The sequence below is a fragment of the Drosophila virilis genome, chromosome X, assembly GCF_030788295.1.
Source record: "Drosophila virilis strain 15010-1051.87 chromosome X, Dvir_AGI_RSII-ME, whole genome shotgun sequence".
Taxonomy (NCBI): domain Eukaryota; kingdom Metazoa; phylum Arthropoda; class Insecta; order Diptera; family Drosophilidae; genus Drosophila; species Drosophila virilis.
Genome location: NC_091543.1, coordinates 12,876,834 through 12,896,926, shown reverse-complemented (window position 1 = coordinate 12,896,926; position 20,093 = coordinate 12,876,834). Strand labels below are relative to the sequence as shown.

General features: G+C 41.9%; 3 protein-coding genes across 6 annotated transcripts in view; 2 read left to right on the top strand and 1 right to left on the bottom strand.

Annotated features, from left to right (window-relative positions):
• Window positions 1–261: 261 nt before the first annotated feature.
• Neb-cGP (ATP synthase membrane subunit K, mitochondrial) lies at window positions 262–833 on the bottom strand. The gene is made up of 3 exons (XM_002059471.4): window positions 693–833; window positions 544–620; window positions 262–459 (listed from the first exon to the last, which is right to left on the bottom strand). Exons 2-3 carry the CDS (start codon window positions 616–618, stop codon window positions 388–390), a joined length of 147 nt encoding a protein of 48 aa, XP_002059507.1. The 5' UTR covers window positions 619–620; window positions 693–833; the 3' UTR covers window positions 262–387.
• Window positions 834–841: 8 nt separating this feature from the next.
• Or9a (Odorant receptor 9a) lies at window positions 842–2,769 on the top strand. Its single transcript, XM_002059470.4, has 3 exons — window positions 842–1,701; window positions 1,763–2,556; window positions 2,633–2,769. Exons 1-3 carry the CDS (start codon window positions 1,251–1,253, stop codon window positions 2,696–2,698), a joined length of 1,311 nt encoding a protein of 436 aa, XP_002059506.2. The 5' UTR covers window positions 842–1,250; the 3' UTR covers window positions 2,699–2,769.
• LOC6636004 (uncharacterized) overlaps window positions 2,753–20,093 on the top strand; it is a 73,512-nt gene continuing 56,171 nt past the window's right edge. For 2 of the 4 annotated variants that reach the window (XM_002059468.4, XM_070207655.1), the window contains exons 1-2: window positions 2,753–2,845; window positions 11,955–12,316. In XM_002059468.4, the coding sequence (XP_002059504.2) occupies window positions 2,795–2,845; window positions 11,955–12,316 (413 nt within the window). In that variant the 5' untranslated portion in view covers window positions 2,753–2,794. Of the gene's footprint in view, window positions 2,846–8,813; window positions 9,135–11,954; window positions 12,317–20,093 lie in introns of those variants that run through there. The other 2 variants (XM_070207657.1, XM_070207658.1) reach the window with 2 other exon arrangements.

Below are 20,093 nucleotides of genomic sequence, written 5' to 3'. Positions count from 1 at the left end.
TGTGGCAACGATTTAGAGCGACAAAAGTGGCCACTACAAATGTGAGCGAGACAGCATGCTCAGTGTTTGTCGCTGTGGGCTCATGGGCCACATAGCGTGCATAATGGGCACGGTTAAAGCCATTAGCTGGCCGAAGGACAGTATTATAAAACAATATTGTTATTGTTGCAATGCATCCGTGTGTGAAGCGACTGTTGCATACACTGCCAACAGTCTGGTCTGTAAGTATTACATAATGAAATTCGGTTTGTTTTCCGTGTGTTAGATATTTAAATTGTTTATTCCTTTAAGATCTTGCACTACACATAAATATACATGGCTTGTGTCCTGACCAGGACGACGAGCGCATCGAATTGGTGGCACCAAGCCGGTGGCAGAGTATGCCATCTACTTCTTCTTTGGCTTCAGGATCTGGTAGGCAATCAGCAGGCCCACAACTGCGTATGTTGCCTTGGCCACCTGCAAAATGTGTTAAAATTGCGATTACACATTCAAGCTAAATCTGCACGATATTGGCTGACAGATGAGCTCAACGCTACTTACATTGGCACGGCCGGCCATGGTTGTGCCATTGAAGTGCTTGGCCAGGCCGGTCAGTTTCTCTTGTTCGCCAGCCATTGCTGCAAACGTAAGGTGAATTGAAATGATATGTAATTAATTAATCGAAGGCAGTTGCAGCAGGCTTAACTCACTTTCAGTTTGTTTTGCGACGGGTTGAAACTGTTTCAATTGCCAAAAAAAAAAGTTCTGCGAATAGGGTTATACAACCGTGCGTGTGTTGCCAGTTCGGTGGCAGGTGTTGTGCATACGTTGCCACCTAACGCAACGAGCTGGCAACTTTGTATGCTACAACACTGCGTGCCATCAACTATCGATAATAGCTAACGTTGGCGCTTAAAAATTAAAAAGTAAACAACATTTTTTTGCTTTGTTAACAGCGCACTGCACTAATTGCATAGCTTTGGAATTAGCTTGCTTGTCAAATGTCAACTGCAGCTTTGGCAAATCTCATTTAATTACAAGGATTAGGCACTTTGAATCCGCACGAGCAACGACACAGATTAATTGCGATTAAAATTATAGAGTGCAGCCTGAGAACGGGCGCAACTGAATAGAAAATTGGACTGTGTAATTAAAAAAGCGTAGTCCTCATGCATTGTCATTGTTAAGCAGCCGTGCATACCTGGCTTTTGGCTCTTCAACTCTACAATGGCAAATAATATGCGCATATTTAATTAAAGCGGAATTCTATGGGCACTTGGCCAATGAAGGTCGTATGTCACCATTGTCATATGCCGCACCCACTTGGTGGACATACATATGTATGTATGTGTGCCTCCGGGCGAATATATAAGGCATTGACAAGCTGCCGCGTGCACGGATTAACTGCAACCATGGATGCGGCTTACTTTCTGCGCGTACAGGTCCTGGCATTTCGTTTGATGGGCTACGATTTGTGGAACAGCAGCAGCTCCCACGATCGTCCACAACTAACGCTGGTGGTTATTGGCCTGATGGGCCTCTTTATGGCACCACTCTTCTTTTCGATTCTGCATAACTTGACCAACGTGAGCATCATGTCCGATGCCATGGGCTCTCTACTGGCCATAATGCTAACTCTGGTCAAATATTCCGTCTTTGTCTACTATCGCAAGCGGTTTGTTCAGCTCATTTATCGCATACGCGATATTCTCGAGCGGGGTAAGTGACGCGCTATTAAATCATTTCGTATCCTGCTGTCTAATAACGACATTTTTTGCAGAGATCAAAGCCTTGCCGGAGACAGCGGCCATTGTGGAGGCGGAGAACCGCAGCGATCAATCCCTGAGCTTGACCTATATGCGCTGTTTCATTGGCGCCTTAATCTTTGCTGGCATTAAGCCGATTGTCATTATGATAACCACCCGACTGCGCACTGGCCTCACCCACCTGGAGTTGCCCCACTCGGGCGTCTATCCGTGGAACGATCAGGCGCCTGTGCCTTATGCGCCTACCTATCTGTGGAACCTGATGGCCAGCTATGGTGCTGTGACCATGTCATTGGCCATGGATACGCTGCTTTTTGCCTTTACGTACAATGTGTGCGCCGTCTTTAAGATTGCCCAGCATCGCATCAGACATCTGTTGCCCAGGAGTCAAGCCCCGCGGCAGGAGTTTCAGGCATTGGTGAAGGTGTTGGAACTACATCAGACGGGTCTGTTGATTGGTACCCAGCTGGGACACAGCCTCCGCCCTTTGGTTTTTATGCAGTTCTTTGTAACGGCGCTGCAGCTGTGCTTTCTTGGCTTTCAGTTGGCCGACCTGTTTCCCTCCCCGGAATGCATCTACTTTGTTTTCTTTGTGGGCTCCCTGCTTATCGCCCTGTTCATCTACTCGCACTGCGGTGAGAATATGAAGCAGGCCAGCGCTGACTTTGCAATTGCTCTTTACGATAGCAACTGGGTGGACTTTGCGCCGCCAACCAAGCGGCTGCTCATTGTCGCCATCATGCGCGCCCAGCGACCCTGCCAGCTGAACGGCTATTTCTTTGAGCCCAACATGGCAACCTTTTCAGCGGTACGTTCCAGACATGCCACCTGCCAATTCCTTTACTCAACTCTCATTTTTTTTTTTCTTCTTCTCTCCTTTACAGGTGGTTCGCTCGGCCATTTCCTATGTTATGATGCTGCGCTCTTTCAGTGCTGCGGAGCAGTCATAATCATGCACCTGGCCAACCGCTCGACATCAACCTATCCTATAAAATGCGCGCTGCTCTTGCTACCCTTACACTTGCACGGCACATTATGATTTGTCCATGAAATGTGATACGCACTGTGTTTACAATTTGATTATTATGTTGAATCATGTAAGTTTACCTTAATATTTCACAATTAGAGTTGGGTATAAGGGGTTTTTTGGGCAAATGTATATGTAACATGCACAAGGAAGCAGCTCCGAACCCATTTCTAGTCTGTCTGCCGGTGTCTCCATCTGTCCGTTCCCCAAAGAAGCTGGAGGCTTAAGATATCTATTCGTAACAAGTGTATTGTTATTGACAGAAACTCTGTTGACATGGAAGAGCCCTGGGCCTTGGTATATACAACTTTTGGATGTCATACTAACTCAACTGCAAATTTCATAAAGACGCAAAAATAAATTTCTCATGCAGCTCGTCGCTGGGTTAAGGCAATCGTCTAGTCGGACACTGTAGCTTATTGTGAAAATTGCTTTATTGCCAATTAGAAGCCAATTGGAAGTTGTACAGCTTTGCGCATATGTTCAGGGCTATTTAGCTGGGCAATAAGCCGGACAAAGTGTTGCATCAAAGTTTGAAAATAATAAACTCTGTTCTGTCGGCTACCTTGTCTAGTTGTTTAGTTTGTTGTCCGTCGAGTTATCTATTTTGTTTCGCTTCTTATAATAACCAAACAAATAAGCTGAATGCATATTGAAAGATTGCCGCCAGTCTATTTCAAAGTAAAGCTCGAATAGCATGGCTTGCTTGCGGTTCCAAGAGTACAGCCAACAGCTGGCATTGCCTCAAGCCCAACCCCAGCCAACTCACGCACCCTACCACAAACACCACACACATGTGTGTGTGTGTGTGTGTGTACATATGCATATATGTTGCAGTTACCAACCATCTTCTTCTTCTGTTGCTGCTTGCAGCAATTGCTCCCTCGAATCGTGATTGATGCGCAGCAGCAGCAGCAGCAGCAGCGGCAGCGGCAAGTGAGCGTGTTGCAGTCGACCGTAATAAAAACTGCGTAAGCAAGAAAGAACCCTCTGGACGGGTAGTCTCGACGCGTTGATACCCTGAGCCGAGCATCGAACAGACTCTGATACTCATACTCCTCCTTTACACACACACACCTTTTCTACCTTTCGCTTCACATGCATTCTTGGCCAACTTCGTTGTTTATAGCTTGATCTTAAGATTTTCAGGGCCCCAATATGGCAAGCCCCTATATGTGTGCGCATACCAAAAACCCAAGGTTCCAATTAGATTTAAGTTCTTAACTTTTGGGGGAAAACGTATCCAAAATGTGAAATATATCTATGCAAACTAAGTGTCTAACAAGCTGCGAGCTTGTTGGTATAAGTATATAAGTACATTTTTTAAATGCGGACATTGCGCAAAACCAATAGACTCGTTTTCACTTAACGAACACGCGCATAATAAGTTTAGCTTGCAATTGGCAAATATAACGTATACGCAACGTTGCGTTCCGTGATTGAACCTATTTGGCTGCTGTCGCAGATTGGGCTTCTGTTGTAGACAAGCTGCATTTGGCATTTATATAAGCATATAATATATGCATATTCATAAATAGTGGCGGTCAAAATAATCCGAACAGCTTTATAAAAATGCTTTTGTTACCCGCAAATCAATTGACAAATTGCACGATTTTCGGTTGCCTTTGTATGGGGTTTTTGTGGTCTGCCCATTCAATGATATTCCAATTTATTGACCCGAACGGAAGACATTTCAAATCCGGTTTTGATACTAAATTGCCGCTAACTAATCGCACAAACTTTGCCAACTTTTTGCTCACTTTTACTTTAAGTTCAGTTCACACTTAAGTATATTATTGTTATAATAATGTATCGATCAGGCGGCTGTTCTTTTATTTTTGTCCACCATTGTATTTTTATTATATATCTGTCAGTGCCTTTCTTTACGCTCGTTGGTCATTGATTAGCTTGCAGATTGGTGCTCCGTTTGGATTTGACAGTTTCCAAGGCTTTTGATTACGTATCATTGACGCAGGTTGTTTGTTGTGCAACACCTTTTGCGTTTTACCTGGCGAATATATCGATAACATTTTTCTGAAGTTTGACCGAATTGTCCTTGGCGTAACATGCGCCTCTGCCTGAACCGCATTTGGGCCAACTGCCTGCTTATGTAAATCTATTTTAGCCTTTTATTAAGTGAATTTGGTATTTCTTTCAGTCATAGAAGACTTTAACCTTAACACTTAACCTTAAGATATAGTGATATAGTGATGCGATGTTGATAAGATTCTGGGGTTCGATATCTTTATAAACAAAAAAGTTTGCCAAACAAGAATCCCGCAACAGAAGGACGAACCTGAACAAAGTCTCAAGACGATAGTCTTTAAGCCGAGAGACTAGTTCGCATAGAACTAGAAGGACGAATAAACTCGGCGGTTGATGCTGATCTGAAATATATATAATTTATGGGCTGAGAATTGTCTTCTTCTATGCGGTGCACATTCCATTTAAATACCCCCTAAGGGCATATAAATTATTTAAATTTATCAAGAATCTATTGAAAGTTCCAAAAGAAAATCAAAAATGTTGAGAGCGAAGGCAAAACCTGAAACATTTGTTCTTGTTTGAATTAATGTTTTTTAGAAATCAAAAACAAACGAATCCATGATAAATTTGCGGATCATTGGACACAATCACATGACAATATTCAGGCGGGATGGCTTTGTTGTTTCTAATTCTTCTCCCCATTGTGCTACATTTCTCTATATGGCTTGTTCAAGAAATTGTCAGCATCTGAATGGAAAAGCCAGAGAGTTTTGCTTTATTCATTTGAGGCAGAGTGTGGCGTGTGGCGTGAGGCATGTGGCATGTGGCATGCAACAAGGCTCTCGCTAAAACTTTGCCCACTGCAGACTCAATTAGTGCACCATAAATAAACTATATAAACCACCTGGCCAGGCAGGCTGACTTTTGTTCATCTTGTTGTTGCTGCTGCTGCTTCTGCTGCTGCTGCAGCAAGCTGAAATATGAGCCATTGTTTTAGCCATCGCCATTGTAGTTGCTCTAGCCGTGGCTGTTGTTGTTGTTGTTGTTGTTGCGGCGGGATGCCTCAAAGTGACTGTTAAACAATTAAAGAGCATCCAGCGTTGCAGGCATCGAGCAAAAAATGCAAATGTGAATTTCATTCACATAGCACTTTGTCCTGAAATGCCTTTTCGTATGCAACGCCACGTAACGTAACAGCTCGCATGTGTAGCGCTATTAACGTAAAAGTTTGTCAGATAAAACTTTTGCTTAAAATGATATTTCGTTGATTTACATAAAAGTTGCCGCTGTACGCAAATAACTTTTTGTTTTTTCGATTCGGTTCTGCATTTTTGTGTTCTTAAAAAGTTAAAATTGATTAAAATATAATTGAATTAATCTAAATGTCACTCTGCCAAATAACGTAATTACGTAAACACTCGCAGCGTTGTACAACACTTTACAACACTGTGATCGTAACAGGCGTAACACAAAGTATATGTTTACATAGAGTTATCTATCTGAATCCCATCTGTCCGTATTGACTATATTTCGCATCTTATAAGAGCTAGAATATCTCAGAATATATTTTACTATGCACATTTGTCATATCTATACCCTGTTAATTAAACTAAGAATTGGCAATAAAATAGTTTATCATTGTCCGTTGTTCTGAAAATATTGAAAGTCATATAAAAGATGCGAGCTACATGAATCAATTGATATTTCGAAACTTTTTATACCCTGAACCCATTAAAATGCAAAATCCAAATGTATGTAACAGCCAGAAGGAAGTATCTCCGACCCCATAAAGTATATATATTCTTGATCAGCATCAATAGCCGAGTCGATCTAGCCATGTCCGTCTGTCTGTCCGTCCGTCCGTCTGTCCGTATGTATGAACGCAAGGATCTTAGAACCTATAAGAGCTAGAGACAATAGAGAAATTTTGGATGTAGGTGCTCCTAGTTCCCGCGCAGATCGAGTTTGTTTCCGATAATCGATAACCTACTCCGTTTCCAAGCAATCGTTAAAAATCGATATTGATAACCTGTTTTTTGGGAAATTTTGGTAAATAATAAGAGCTAGAGTCACCAAACTTGATAGATAGCTTCTAAAATAGAATATATATGTGCATTTGATGTTGGAAGAAGAGGGTTCAAGGTATTCCCTAGTCGGGAGCTCCCGACTAGAACCTCTTGTTCATTTTGAACCAATCCATTTTTGGGCTATAGTGCCCTTTTAAAGCAAATAGAACTAATAAAAAATATAGATAATAAGATTATTAAACATTAGTTGGAGCAGCCAAAGTTAGGACAATAAAAACAAGTGCAACTATCATTATATAGCTTCTTCTTAAAGCCTTGCCCGCTTCGCTGAAAGAAAATATTTACGTATTGCCTTTCTATGCGATTCTCATGACCACTATCTTCGACGCACCTCAATCTAGATATTTACATACAGCTAAACAATTTATCATAACAAAATATCTGCATGGCGACAGTTGAAAGTCATCTGAATCGATTACAACTTGTTTATAATATGGAAAATCTTGTCTTATGGTTGCCTAGCGAGTCGCATTGCTCCCCGCCGGGCTTTTGACAAAACTTTTTAATTAAATGCATGACACGCGGCATCTGAAAACGAGATTTCAGTAACTTAGTCTGTGCTCTGTTTCATTAAGTAGCGGAAAATACTTAAGAGCTGCAGTTGAACATAAACGCAAATTTAAGCTGATTAATAAAAGAAGTAAAGAGCGAGAGAGAGAGAGAGAGAGGGAGAGAGAGAGAGAGAGAGATGGAGAGAGAGTGAGCCACAAAGAGTTAAAGCCGAAATGGAGTTGTTTGAGAATATTATCCAAGTGTTGGCATCATATTAAAACAACAGAAAGGAGGAAAAGAGAGCAAACAAAAAGTACTATTAATATTTATAAGCTGAGCCAGAGCAAAAAGCCATATAACTGCGACATGCTGAAGACTGAATACCCTAGAAAACCCTTAAATACCCTAGCATATATTTACCATATGCTTATCTACTTGGTTAAAATTGCTCAAAAAGCATACAAGATTTGTACAAACAAACTTTATTTTCGACTCATTCCTCTGACAGTTATACTAGTATAGTGATTCGACCCGACTCCAGCGGAAGTGTATGCAACAAATAGTTGAAACTAAATAAAGTTTACCTGACGTTAGCTTAAAATCTGTTGACCGTAGTGCTTATAAGCTTTCACATTAGATTAAGAAGCCAAAGCAAAGGCAACGAAAAACTTGTAAAAAGTCCAAGTTAAAATACGTACAAAATAGTTGATAAAGCTGATTTATTTCTGAAATGTCAGACATATTTTTGATTGCTGATTTAAATTTCTAATCATTTGCTCAGCTAACTCAAGTATCTATATATATATATATATTTTAGGAGATATCTGACAAAATACTGGAGATATATGAACAGAAATTGAAAGTTAAGAAGCTTAGCAATATTTTTTATCAGAGCAATTGCATAAAGCATAAAAGTTGCATGTTTTAAATAAAATAAAAAATTACATAAAAAGGTGTTCCTGTCACAAGGAAGAGCAGACATAACATTGACAGTTTTTGTGTATTTTTTTTTTTAATTTTTACGAGCCTTTTTTTAATATTTAATATTTGATGTCTAATTATGAGTTGTTTGTGCGCGTCATTTAGTGGGTGTAGTGTGGTAAGGGGGAGGTGGGTTAAGGGTGGAGGGTGTTGTGTGTGTGTGTGTGTTCAATTTTTACATGCAGTCGAAGCTTACTCCGAACGAAAAGCACAGCAAGTGCGTTCAAAAAGCTTTCGGAGCTGGTTAACAGAACGCTGTTAACGCTTAACAGAGCGGCAAGCAAACAACAGCTAGCGAACAGAGCTTGATGAAGCAACAGTCGATGCGCTGTATGTTGGCTGCTGCTGCCTCTGCTGCCTTTGCTTCTGCTTCTGCTGCTGCTGCTGCTGCTGCTGCCGCTGCCGCTGCCGCTGCTGTTGCCGCTGCTGCTGGCAAACAATTTAAAATAACGTGTCCTGCTAGCAAGCGACTTCAGTTCCTGTCAAGCCTTTGTCGGTTACGTTTGCCAAGCAGCAACGAGCCGAAGCTAGCCAACTGTGGAAGCCAGTAAATTCAACCGCCAAACAGTCAAAGCCAAAAATCTAACTCCAAACAACCAAAAGCCAATAGCCAAAAGCCAAACCAAGCAGTCGCAAGCGTATTCCAGAACAGAATCCAGCAAGCAGAGTACGCCTGAACTCGGCACAGCACCCAGCGCTAGCAATCCAATCAGACTAAGCACGCCAATTAATTGGAACTCACGAGCAATTGGAACTCAAGAATAGTGAAAGTCAACTTTAGAAGGTCTTGCGTATTTTTTTTTTTAACAGTGAGTGAGAACAACTAATAAATTTTTTTTTTATGTTCGAGTGTTTGCAGTGTGATTGAAAAACCTTTTAAAAAATATATAATATATATGTATATTATGTGGCGGCAGCGCGATAAGAGTTGTGAGTGTGTGAGTGGGCGAGTGTGCCAGTGTGTGTGTGTGTGTGTGTGTGTGTGTGTAAGAACGATAATAACAATAACAATAACGGCAAAGGCAGCAGCAGCAGCAGCAAGAAGAAGAACAGTTATAAGAGCGCAAGCGACAATCATAACAATCACAAAGGTGATTGGCGCTTGGCTCAGTGCGAGAGTGTGTGTGTGTGTGTGTTGGTGTGTGTAGAGGTTCTTCTGTTGCTGCTGCTGCCGCTGCCGCTGCTGGGCTGACCGTTTCAGGTATCAGCAGTAGCCGCTATTATAAAGCCATTTTTTATGCTTACCTTGGCGTTTCTCGCTGCGTTTCCATTAAATGCAAACGTTTGCAGCTTTTGCCCTTTGCCATTGCCTTATATATTTATACTTTTGGTCCTTTCGTTTTGCGTTTTCTTCTTTATTTTATTTTTTTTTTTTCGGGTTAATTTTGGTGCCTTTACATATTTGATGAGCATGTGTGTGTGTGTGTGTGTGTGTGCGGGTGTCAGCTTGTCTACCTCGCACCCACTCCCACTCGCTCGCCCATTAATCTGTCTGTGTGTCTGTGCAGGACAGTCAAGGTTCGTGTTGCTGCTGGCAAGCAGCTCTAACCGAGCAGCTGACTGGGAGCAAGCCCGAGCTGGTACGCCTTTTGTTATATCCTGGCTGGTTGGTGAATCATTCATATGCAAATTGTGGGCATAACTGACGCTTATGATATGCGCTTTTTTTTGGTTTTTATTTTATTTTTTTTTTTTTTTGTCAAATCGCCAGACCGTCAAGCAGCTGCTCTCTGTGCGCGCTTCATGGTCAGTTTTAGCTTTTATTTGTTTATATATTGTTTTCTGGGTTCCCAAACGGCCGTCCGTTGGGGCGCAAAAAGTGTAGCATACTTATCAGCGCTCGCGCTTTTTGGCTTCAATTGTTGACAGATTTGACAGCGTACGCTTTTATTTATGAGCGCGCGCGCTTTTCTAATCTAATCGCTGTTCGCACTTGTCACGCTCATCCGTCCATTCATTTGCCATTCACACTTTATTCACACACAATCAGCGAGTGCTTTAGTCGCAGTTGCTCATTAAATTTGTATCCTTTTCAATTAAATTGCTTTCACTTTGTTGACGCTGTCGCTGCTCGTTGCCGTCAATCGACCACTTGTTGGTCCTTGGCTTAATGCTCTTATTGATGCCACATTTGAGCGCATGTTAAATTGCTGCGCTTCTCTTTTGCCAGGTCTTTTTTTTTTTTTTTTCTTGCCACCAACTTCTTTCACATTTCGATTTCCATTTCTGTTTCAATTTCCATTTCCATTTGCATTCGTTGCCCACAGCCCGCCGCAATGTGGTTGCTGTGGCTCAACCGCAGCTTCTTGGTTTCTTTGACATTTAGCATGCACTTGTTAGCATTTAACACCAGCTGCTATATTGTGACAGAAAGCACAAAAATATAATTGAGTTGCGAAGTTGAGCGTTTTACGAATTTATGAATCAAGCCTCTCAAGTGCATTATGCTAAATATTTTACAAAGTGGATTACAATTGTTACTGACTTGCAGTTTTTCTATAAATTAATAACAGTTACCAGTGTTGTACAGCGCTGCGCCCAACTTTGACAACTTGTGCTAAGGGCTGAGCATAGAGATAATATTTAAGATTCGCATTTGAATAATGCTATTCCAGCAAATAAAGCGCTATTTTTTGTGTATTTGTTAGTGTTATTTTCAACACACTTTTCTGAGATTCAAGCGATTTAATTTATTAAATAAAGTGCAATTGGTCAAACGATCTAAAACGATTTCTTGCTCACTTCAGAAGGTTGTAATAGTAAGCATTTAAGGAGCTGTTAGTGCCAGAAAGAAGATAAAAAGGTTTTTCTATTTCTCGCTCACTTCAACGGGTTGTAATTCAAACAAATTCTCTGAAAGCTTAAGCGACCTGAAGCTTGATTTGGATCTAGCTAGTTAGAAGGCTTCAAGAGCTTTTAGTGTTAGAAAGTAAATATAAAGTTTCTCTATTTGGTTGCATGTTGTATTTCAAGCGTGCCTAAGTCCAGTTATAAAACTCAAATAGCTTCTAGTGTTGGAAAGTACATTTATGAGAGCTAAAACTTTGAACTGCTGCTAAATAAGGTCCCCAAAGCCGTGTCCAGTTTAATTAGTTGTAAAATGCATCATGTTCCTTTAAGTTTCTGTTTGAGCTTATGTCATTTAATTGAGATTTTGCAACTTAAAACTTATTGTGGGTGCCGTGGCAACCAAGCAACTTTCACAGCTGTTTTAATTACAAAAAAAAAAAAACCAGCAAAATCTGCTTTTGCGTAGTTTTTAATTTTTGTGTTTCATTGTTTTTTTTTTGTTTTTTTTTATACTTATAATTGGCAGCTTAATAAGTAAAACAGAAACGACAAGCTGGAAAAACCGAAAACAATGCTAAGTAGATTTCCAAGGTATCCCCAATTAGTTTTCATTATGTTTTCTCTACATTTGTGTATTTTATTTGTGTGCCTGGGTTCCACTAATATTGTGAACGGGGCAGGGGCAGGGGCAAGGGCAAGGACAACGGCAAGGGCAAGGGCAAGGGCAAGGGCAAGGGCAGGGGCTATATTAAATAGCAATTGCAGCACACTCACGCCTTATGCCTTACGGCTCACGGCTCACGACTCGCGCCTAGCTCCTCACACTGCCACACCCACTTTCAGGCGCTAACGCAAAGTTTGCTTCGTGCAGCAGCGTGCGGCAAGGGGCACAAAAGACGCATCGAACCCAGAGCGATTGTTGAATCCAAATCAAATACCAAATTCGTAAACCAAAGCAAGAGAATGTCCGAGCAACAGGAGACAACCAGCGGCAGCCAGAGCCAGAGCCAGAGCCAGAGCCAGAGCCAGAGTCGATCGACGCCATCGGAGTCGCCGGCACCGCCAGTGACCGAGGAGCAGGATGCGCCCAGCAGCAGCAACAGCAACACTAGCGCTGGCATGGTTGATGGCGATCCCGATGCTATTCGCCAGGGCTGCGATTCGGACCTGGAGCAGGACAGGGAAAGGGAGCCGCATACCGAGAGGTGAGTCCACATGCACATAACTTATATATATATTTATATTTCAATATGCGTATAATAATATATACATATTATACATATTTTGTATCCACATATACAATACATACTCTTAAGTGTCTTTGTATGCGTGTTAATACAATTCCCTGCGTTTTGCTGTTCCTCTGTTAAATATCCATTAGCTAATTGGGCCATCTGCCCAAAGGGCCCAAATGAGAAACTTTCTCACAATGTACATATATATGGGCACATTAAAGTAACATATGCCCACCAATGTATATTTGTATGTGTGCGCAATACACCTGCAAGTACATAATGCCCAATTAAAGTTACACAGAATACCTTCACTGAGACTTTCATGTGAATAATATTCATTATCTAACTGCCCTTCATAAAAACACAATAAAAACCACTAATTCGGACAAAGAGCATCAAAATTATCAACTTAAACAAGATTCTGATTAAATTGTCTTGCATAATTATATTTCAATAATAATAGCAAAATAATATATACATATACATATATATATATAAACCCTAAGCTAACATCTTTAAAATCCTGTTTTATGCGTATCCTTCTCTGTGAATCAACATATGTGTTATATATATGCCGAACCTGTTGAGTTCGAAGATAACATTTTAAATGAAATATTGTTTTTTATAATACTCGGGCACTCGGGCACATTCTTTGACAGTCAGGGCTAACAGAAAGAACACAATTTCAAATATGCCAACGCCTTGTCGATAGGGTGGCAACGACAAGCTCCGTACGAATTATGTTACAAGGTGGCAATACTGTCACTTGTATATTTAACAGCTAGATTAACTTGAGGCTAAACTTAAAAATATTGAAAGAATGGCAATGTTCGGCACGTTGCAAATTAAATTCCCTCGTAGACATAAGACTGAGAAGTACTTGATACGAAAGCTTTATGTCCGACCGATTGGGCCAATACGGCCGAGAAGTGTGGAGTTCAACTGCTATGCCACACACAAATCGTGACATAGTTAAAATACCCTCGAGAAGTTTATAAAATTGTGTTGAAGTGCTTGTGTTAAGCCCTACAGAAAAATGTGACCACCGCCGCAGACACTTCAGGCAGGTGAAGTGCAAAAGCTTTACCCAGACTATTACACTTATGGTTGACAGCATTAAGGACGATGGGGCTTATTTGGTTTACAAGCAATATTATCCTGCACTTCATGGGCATCCTTTGGTACTTTCTGAACATTTCAAATTGCACTCGAAACTTGAGCCTGGAAAATTCGCCCGAACTCTGAATGTGGCATTTGATTTTCCGACTTCAGCTATGAATTAAAAAAAAAAAAAAAAAGAAAAAAACAAATTGGCATGCCTGTTGCATATTTTTCCCTTTTGTTTGCCAACTTGAAACTTTTGGGGCTTGCCCCGATATGAGAGCGTCTGTCCACAGCTCAAGTATTGTGCCGCAGAACTCAAATTTCAAAAATTTTCAATATTCATATATCGGCAACAAAATTGTAATATCCAGTTGCTGCTTTGATTTAGCAGAAATCTACTCATGAGTGCTCCAAAGAGGCAGCTTTGTGCGACACATGCATAGACACACACTCGCATACCTTTCGATAAGCCTTTGCCTTTACGCATCTTTCTTTCTGTTACACTCACAAAGCAAAGACATGCTCCTATTCAATTATTTTGTTTGATCCTGTAAACAGAGTATTGCCACAGTCGTTGCCAGAGAGCGTGCCGTTTGCCACTTTTTCGCCTACTCACTTTCCTGTTAATTATGTGCTAATTAGTTGACACACGCGCTCGCCTTAGGCGCCAGTCAGACAGTTGTGGCCAGTTGCCGGGGCAACATCGTACGCCGCCTTGTGCTTTACATTGGCCTAAATCGTTTTAAGTAGCAGCTTCTCGCACACACTGTTCCATGAAAGGCGAAAGGGAGTTGCTTCGGCTTAACGATGAAAACGCTTTGTATCCCACACAGATTGAAAGACTGCAGACTTGGCCAGCTGATGACTTTTTATAAAAACGTATTGTCTGGGCAACCATTCGAGGTTTACGGTTTGAACCAGCGTCCTGCCTATAGGTTCGGTTCTTAAATAAGGTTTTCATCATTCGGAATCTAGATTTTGGCTTAGGGCTTGCATAGCTGATGCATTTTTCTAATACGAACTGTCAGGGCAGATCAAAAAGAAGTCTAGTGGTTTACGGTTTGAACCAGCGTCCTGCCTTTAGGTTAGATTCTAAGTTAAGGTTTACCACATTTAGAATCTAGATTTCGACTTAAGCCACGCCTACTTCAATTCAATTTTTCATTCTCAATCAGCTAAAAGTCGCCCTTATGTGCGATTCATGATAATGAAATAATAACTGAAAGATAATAATTACAATAATAATAATAGTTATAGTTGGACTTATCTAAGGACTTTCGTGAGATTTCCAATGCAACGCTTTTATCCGTTTCACTTGCAACAAGCAAAGCAATTGTCACCGTTTGTTCTCGCCAATTTTAAGCTCAGTTACGTGGTTACGAGCATGTCGTCTGCATTAAGGCGAAGCCAGATTTTACCTGGCAGCGGGGCCCGAGCAGGGATCGTCATGCATACACATATATATATATGCATGATATAGTTGGGATATTCGTCTTATTGAAGTTGACATTCAGTTCGTCGATTTTCTGCATCTGCTCCGCCTCCTTCAAGTCGGTGAGCTGGGACAGCATGCAGTTCGAAAAAAACTGAATTGTACAACTTTAAGAGAATTTTACATAGTTGCTGAGCTTGAACTCTTCATCTCTTTGACCAAGCAAAGTTCTTTTAAAATGAACTTTAAACCGTTCGAATTGAGCACAAATAAGTTTCATGCAATCGCTTTCCACTGATTTTCCACGCGTGCGCGTGGAAATTTTACTGGCAGCTGCATTTTTTACATTGATTTACTTTTGTATCACAAAAATTCACCTACTACGATGAAAGAAATTAAGTGTATTTTTCTCTTCGCATACGTAATTTAAAGATTTCCTAATTATGTGGACTGCAACATGAAGGGCGAAAAATGGATAGCGGGCAGATGAATTAAACAGTGCCGTGTTATATACGCTGATGATGTGGGTGATTTTTTTAAATTTCAATTTCTTCTTCGCATTTAAGCAAATTAATATGTAAGGTAAGGCAGCTTAATGTATACTGATAATTCGCCAAGGAATAGTCCATGCTGCGATTTCCAACTGAGCTGCATCTCGTGGCGAGCCAGAGCTGTACCAAAAATTTGCCTTATTAGGCCGTAATCAGTGCAGGTAACTTATTTAACTGTGCACGCATGAGGCGTATATTATTTCAAGAGATTTTCAGCCTGGCCGCCTCACTCTCGCGCCAACCACGACTCTGTTCCTGGACTGCCTTGCGGCTGGGCCTGCGTTATGCTAAAAAGCTAATAACTAAACATTTTTTTTTTTTGATAATAATTTGGCAAATATTCGACGGGCTGGTGATAGCTAGCGGCAGGAAAGGGGACTGCGACGGATGAGTGGCAGAGGGATAGAAACAGGCCTTGTCGCTTTTGAAGGCGGCAGCTCGTTGGGCAGTCAAGGCACGTGCGATTGTTGTGGGTGGTTGTTGGGCATGTGGCTGGGCGGCGTGTTCGTCGGGTTCTGGTGACCACGCCCAGCTAATGATGTGGTTAATGTTTTGGATTTTCTCATCACATTTCGAACATCCTTGGAGATATTCAGATGGGCAACAGAGCGTAAGGCATGAGCACATGAATTCATAGTCAAGTAGATGGAGAGAAGGCAAATAAATATATGCGAACTACAAAGCTGTTGCTAGAAACATTTTAATTATGCTGTCAAATCCTTGACGAACGCCGACATATTTGGAATATGCTGATTTTGTTGGTCCTTGCCGGTCTGTTATATACGACACCTGTGCCGTACCACGGCAGCTGTTTGTATTGCTTTTCCGCTTTTGCAAGAAAATTGATGTGGCAAAAGTCAACAATGGATTTGACATATGACCAGCCAAATGCCGACCGCGCCAATCCCCGTCCAAGGCTGGGGCCTTTTGCCAGCCAACTTGTCATTGTTAAGCCATTTGTTAGCCGAAGGCAACGAGGCTACGACTGCAATCTGCACGGCACTGGGCCAAAGCGCAGCGACAGCTTCCACATGCATCAATCTCAGGCAAGACTAAGCCAGCGCGGCTAGCTTTGAGTCGGTTAGTTTGAGATGGGATCAAAATAAACTGCAATTTTCATTATAAGCAATTCAGTTAGGGAACCTCTTAACATTAAAGCATAAATGCCCTTGCCGACATATGGCCAAGATGGATGTTATGCCAAGAATTTGTCTCTTTCCAATTGTTAATCCGCTTTGAAATTGGTTTGATATGCTATAGTAGCTCGATCTTGATTGGATTTTGGTCGCACGGGCAGACATGTGCCCAGTTACCAATATCAAGGGGAGGAGCGAAGAGCTTCATTGTGAATTGGTCAGCTTTATGATCTGAGCATTTACCTACTATATAGTTGATCAGCAATAAAACAGCTGAGTCGATAGAATTAAGCTCAAGACTTGACTGGAATTTGAATTCAGGTTCATCTCACGTTGCTTTTTTCAATTCTCAATTATCGATAAATATCGATTCTCTTTGTTCTTATTGATTCTTAGGTTTTTGATTTCTAGCTAATTCCTAGAAGCCCGATAAATTGTATTTCAAGGACATGTTGGCTATCCTTTGACATGCCCATGGTCGAAGTTTCTATAATATCGGCCCATTTATATATATATAGATATATAATACATGTCTTCCCCCCTCCCGGCCTCGGCATGCAATTGCGCCCTGACAACTTGTCAACTTGGCTTGGCTCCAATTTCGAATGCGAACTGACATTCGAGCAGGTGCAAATTTGACATGCATTGTAAGGCGTCAGAAGTTTTTAGCTAACATGAGCTTTGACCTCGTCGACCCCCAAGCGTATTACCAGGTACATGCATGAGATTGGCCTGCGGTTTACAAGCGCTGATTAGCCGTGTAATCGGGTATGTGTATCAAACCGCATAATGGAGCTGGTAACTTGAATTCCATTTAACTTGATGTCAATTGCAGCAATTAATGGAATGTAAATTAGCTTTGTGTATGTGTGTGTGTGCCTCAACCACATTCAGATAAGAGGGGGCTTAAGGGGACGCCACAAAATATAACTGCCATTGCCACAAAGTGGTTGTGCAATGGGCATGGGCGTGGGCGGAGTGGGGCGTGAGTGTGGGTGTGGCGCTGCATTGAAAGTGTGTGCTACTTTTGCCAGCTAAACCAGGCATTTAAACAAAAGCCAAGCTGCTATTGCCAAATAAAAGCAAAGAAAAGAACAAAACTCAGCAGCTTAAAGGCCTTCAAGCTAGTTGCCAGCACGCAACCAGTTTTGTGTCATGAAAAAACAGGCACATATACACACACAATTCTATATATATGTATTTAATACATGTGTGTAGAGAGCATATTGCAAATCACAGCCAGTGGATTTGGCTGCCTTAAGCGACAGCCGATACATCTTTAATGTCCTTTTTGATTCGGCCTGTGCGCGTATTTGGCGAGTGGATCGACGCATTCTTTATGGGTGGCAAAAAATCTCACACAGAAACACACACAAGCGCAAATACACAGACACATGCGCGATTTTCGTGTCTCATTCGCCTTTTTTCCTTTTGACGCCTATTTATTTATGCAAATCGCATGTTTTCTTAAAGTTTGCGCCGTCCATCAGTCGCGCAACTTAAAGTCAAAGTTACTTTGTGTGCACGTGTCTGTGTGTGTATATGTGTGTTTGGGTGGGAGGATGGGTGTGTGTGTGTGTGTGTGTGGGTGGGTGGGTGGATGGGTGTGTGTGGTATTGCGTGCGTGTGTGTGCTTGTGCTGCAAATTATAAAGTTGCTGATGTTGCTTGCTAGGCCAGCAACTTTTTCATGCCCCTGCCCCTAGCCACAAGCAAATGGTTTTGGCAGACAGTTAAAGGATTCGCCGAATCGCATGGGTTGAAATAGCGACAGCATCAATGTGGCCAGCTGTTTGCCTTTTTTCAATTGAAATAGTCGATGGTTCATCTTATGGCTTGAACCAGCTTTCTTTCTCTGTTAAGTTCAATTTGTGAACCCGGTCCAAGCCGGTTTTGGTTCAAATCTTATTCTCTTAAGTCCAAATGGCGACAGCATCAATGTGGCCAGCTGTTTGCTTTTTTTTCTAAACAAAATGGTTGATAATGGGTTTGAACCAGCTACTTTATTTGTTTAGTTTTGTAGCAAGGCAACTGTTGTTATTCAACAGAAATATATAAATATACTTGATGGGGTCGAGAATGTCAGCTTTTAGGCGCTGCATTCGACACATTTCGTGTCAAAATTTAAATACCCTCCAAATGGAAAGGAACCATTTATATCGTTCCAAGAAGATTTAGTTGACAGGCAAACATTTTGAAGGTTTTTCCTACCGAAAGCATAAGAAGAAGATATGCAACTTTGGCAATGCGGTTCGGAGCATTAGGCATAATTAGGCGCTTAATTGGCGAACAGCGTATGTGCTAGTCAAGCATGCTCGCTTATGTAATAAACACTTTGCCTATGTGCTGGGGGCTTAGCCTGGACTGGACTGTGCGCTGTGAAGTGTTTGCATTGCGTTTACGTCATGTTGTCATGCGAAGCTTTGTGGCATACTTAAGCGTGTCTTGCACAAAGTTGCCTCAAATGATGCTCGCAAGTGCAACCGACAAGCTGTGCCAATGCAATGCAAATTGTCGAATTCGTATTCGAATTCGAATTCGACAACTGTGTCCGGAATTTAGTTAGTTGACATGTGTCAAGTGCAGCTGAAACCGCAGCTTCTTCAGTGCCCCAAACGCAGTTGCCTGGTGTGAAGGGGCGCGCAACGTGGCGTTGCCGGAATGGACAGGTTAATAGGGTGGGTAGTAGCGGGGAGGGGGTGGTAAAGGCAGCTTGATGCGTCCTGCCAGTCCAGTCTAGAGCACATTTGTAATCAATTGTGAGTTTGTCGCCTGGAATGCACTTTTTGGCAGTGGCAAATTTGCCTGGCCAAAGCAAATGTGGCAAGATACGTGTGGCGCACGCTGCGGTTGCCAACAGAGAAACAATTGTAGAGAGAGAGAGAGAGAGTGGGAGAGAGAGAGAGATAGAGTGGGAAAGAGCGAGAGTGATTGAGCTGTATAGGCGTTGGCAGCCAAAGCAATTGGCCAAATGGCATTTCAAGTAAAACCCAAGAACGTGACATGCTTCGAAAAACTGAAACGGACCAAAAGCGACCAACTGACTCACTGGCCAACTGAGACGCATGGACTCGCAGCAGTGTGTACACACACACACACACGTATCTGTGTGCGTATATGTGTGTGTGTGTGTGTGTGACACACATTTGTTCATTGGGCCTGTGGCAACGCGACCAAAAACCGCGTTGCGCAAATTAAATCAACTGAAATGAACATTTTTTACATATTATTTTGTTACTCTGGCTTATCATGCGGCTGCCACGGTAAGCCCTGCGCCTCAGGTTTCAAGCAGTCACTTCTGTTGCCAATGTCGTTGGTGTTGTTGTTGCTGTTGCGGCATTCTTAAATGCCAGCGTGCGCGCCAACAAAAAAAAGCATTGCATACTTTTGTGCGATTTGAGCAAATAATTATACGAGCATGCAGGCATGCCAGGAACTCGACACACGGCACACTTCTGTGCAGGAGCGTCTGCGTGTATGTGTGTGTGTGTGTGTGTGTGTGTGTGTGTGTGTGTGTGTGTGTGT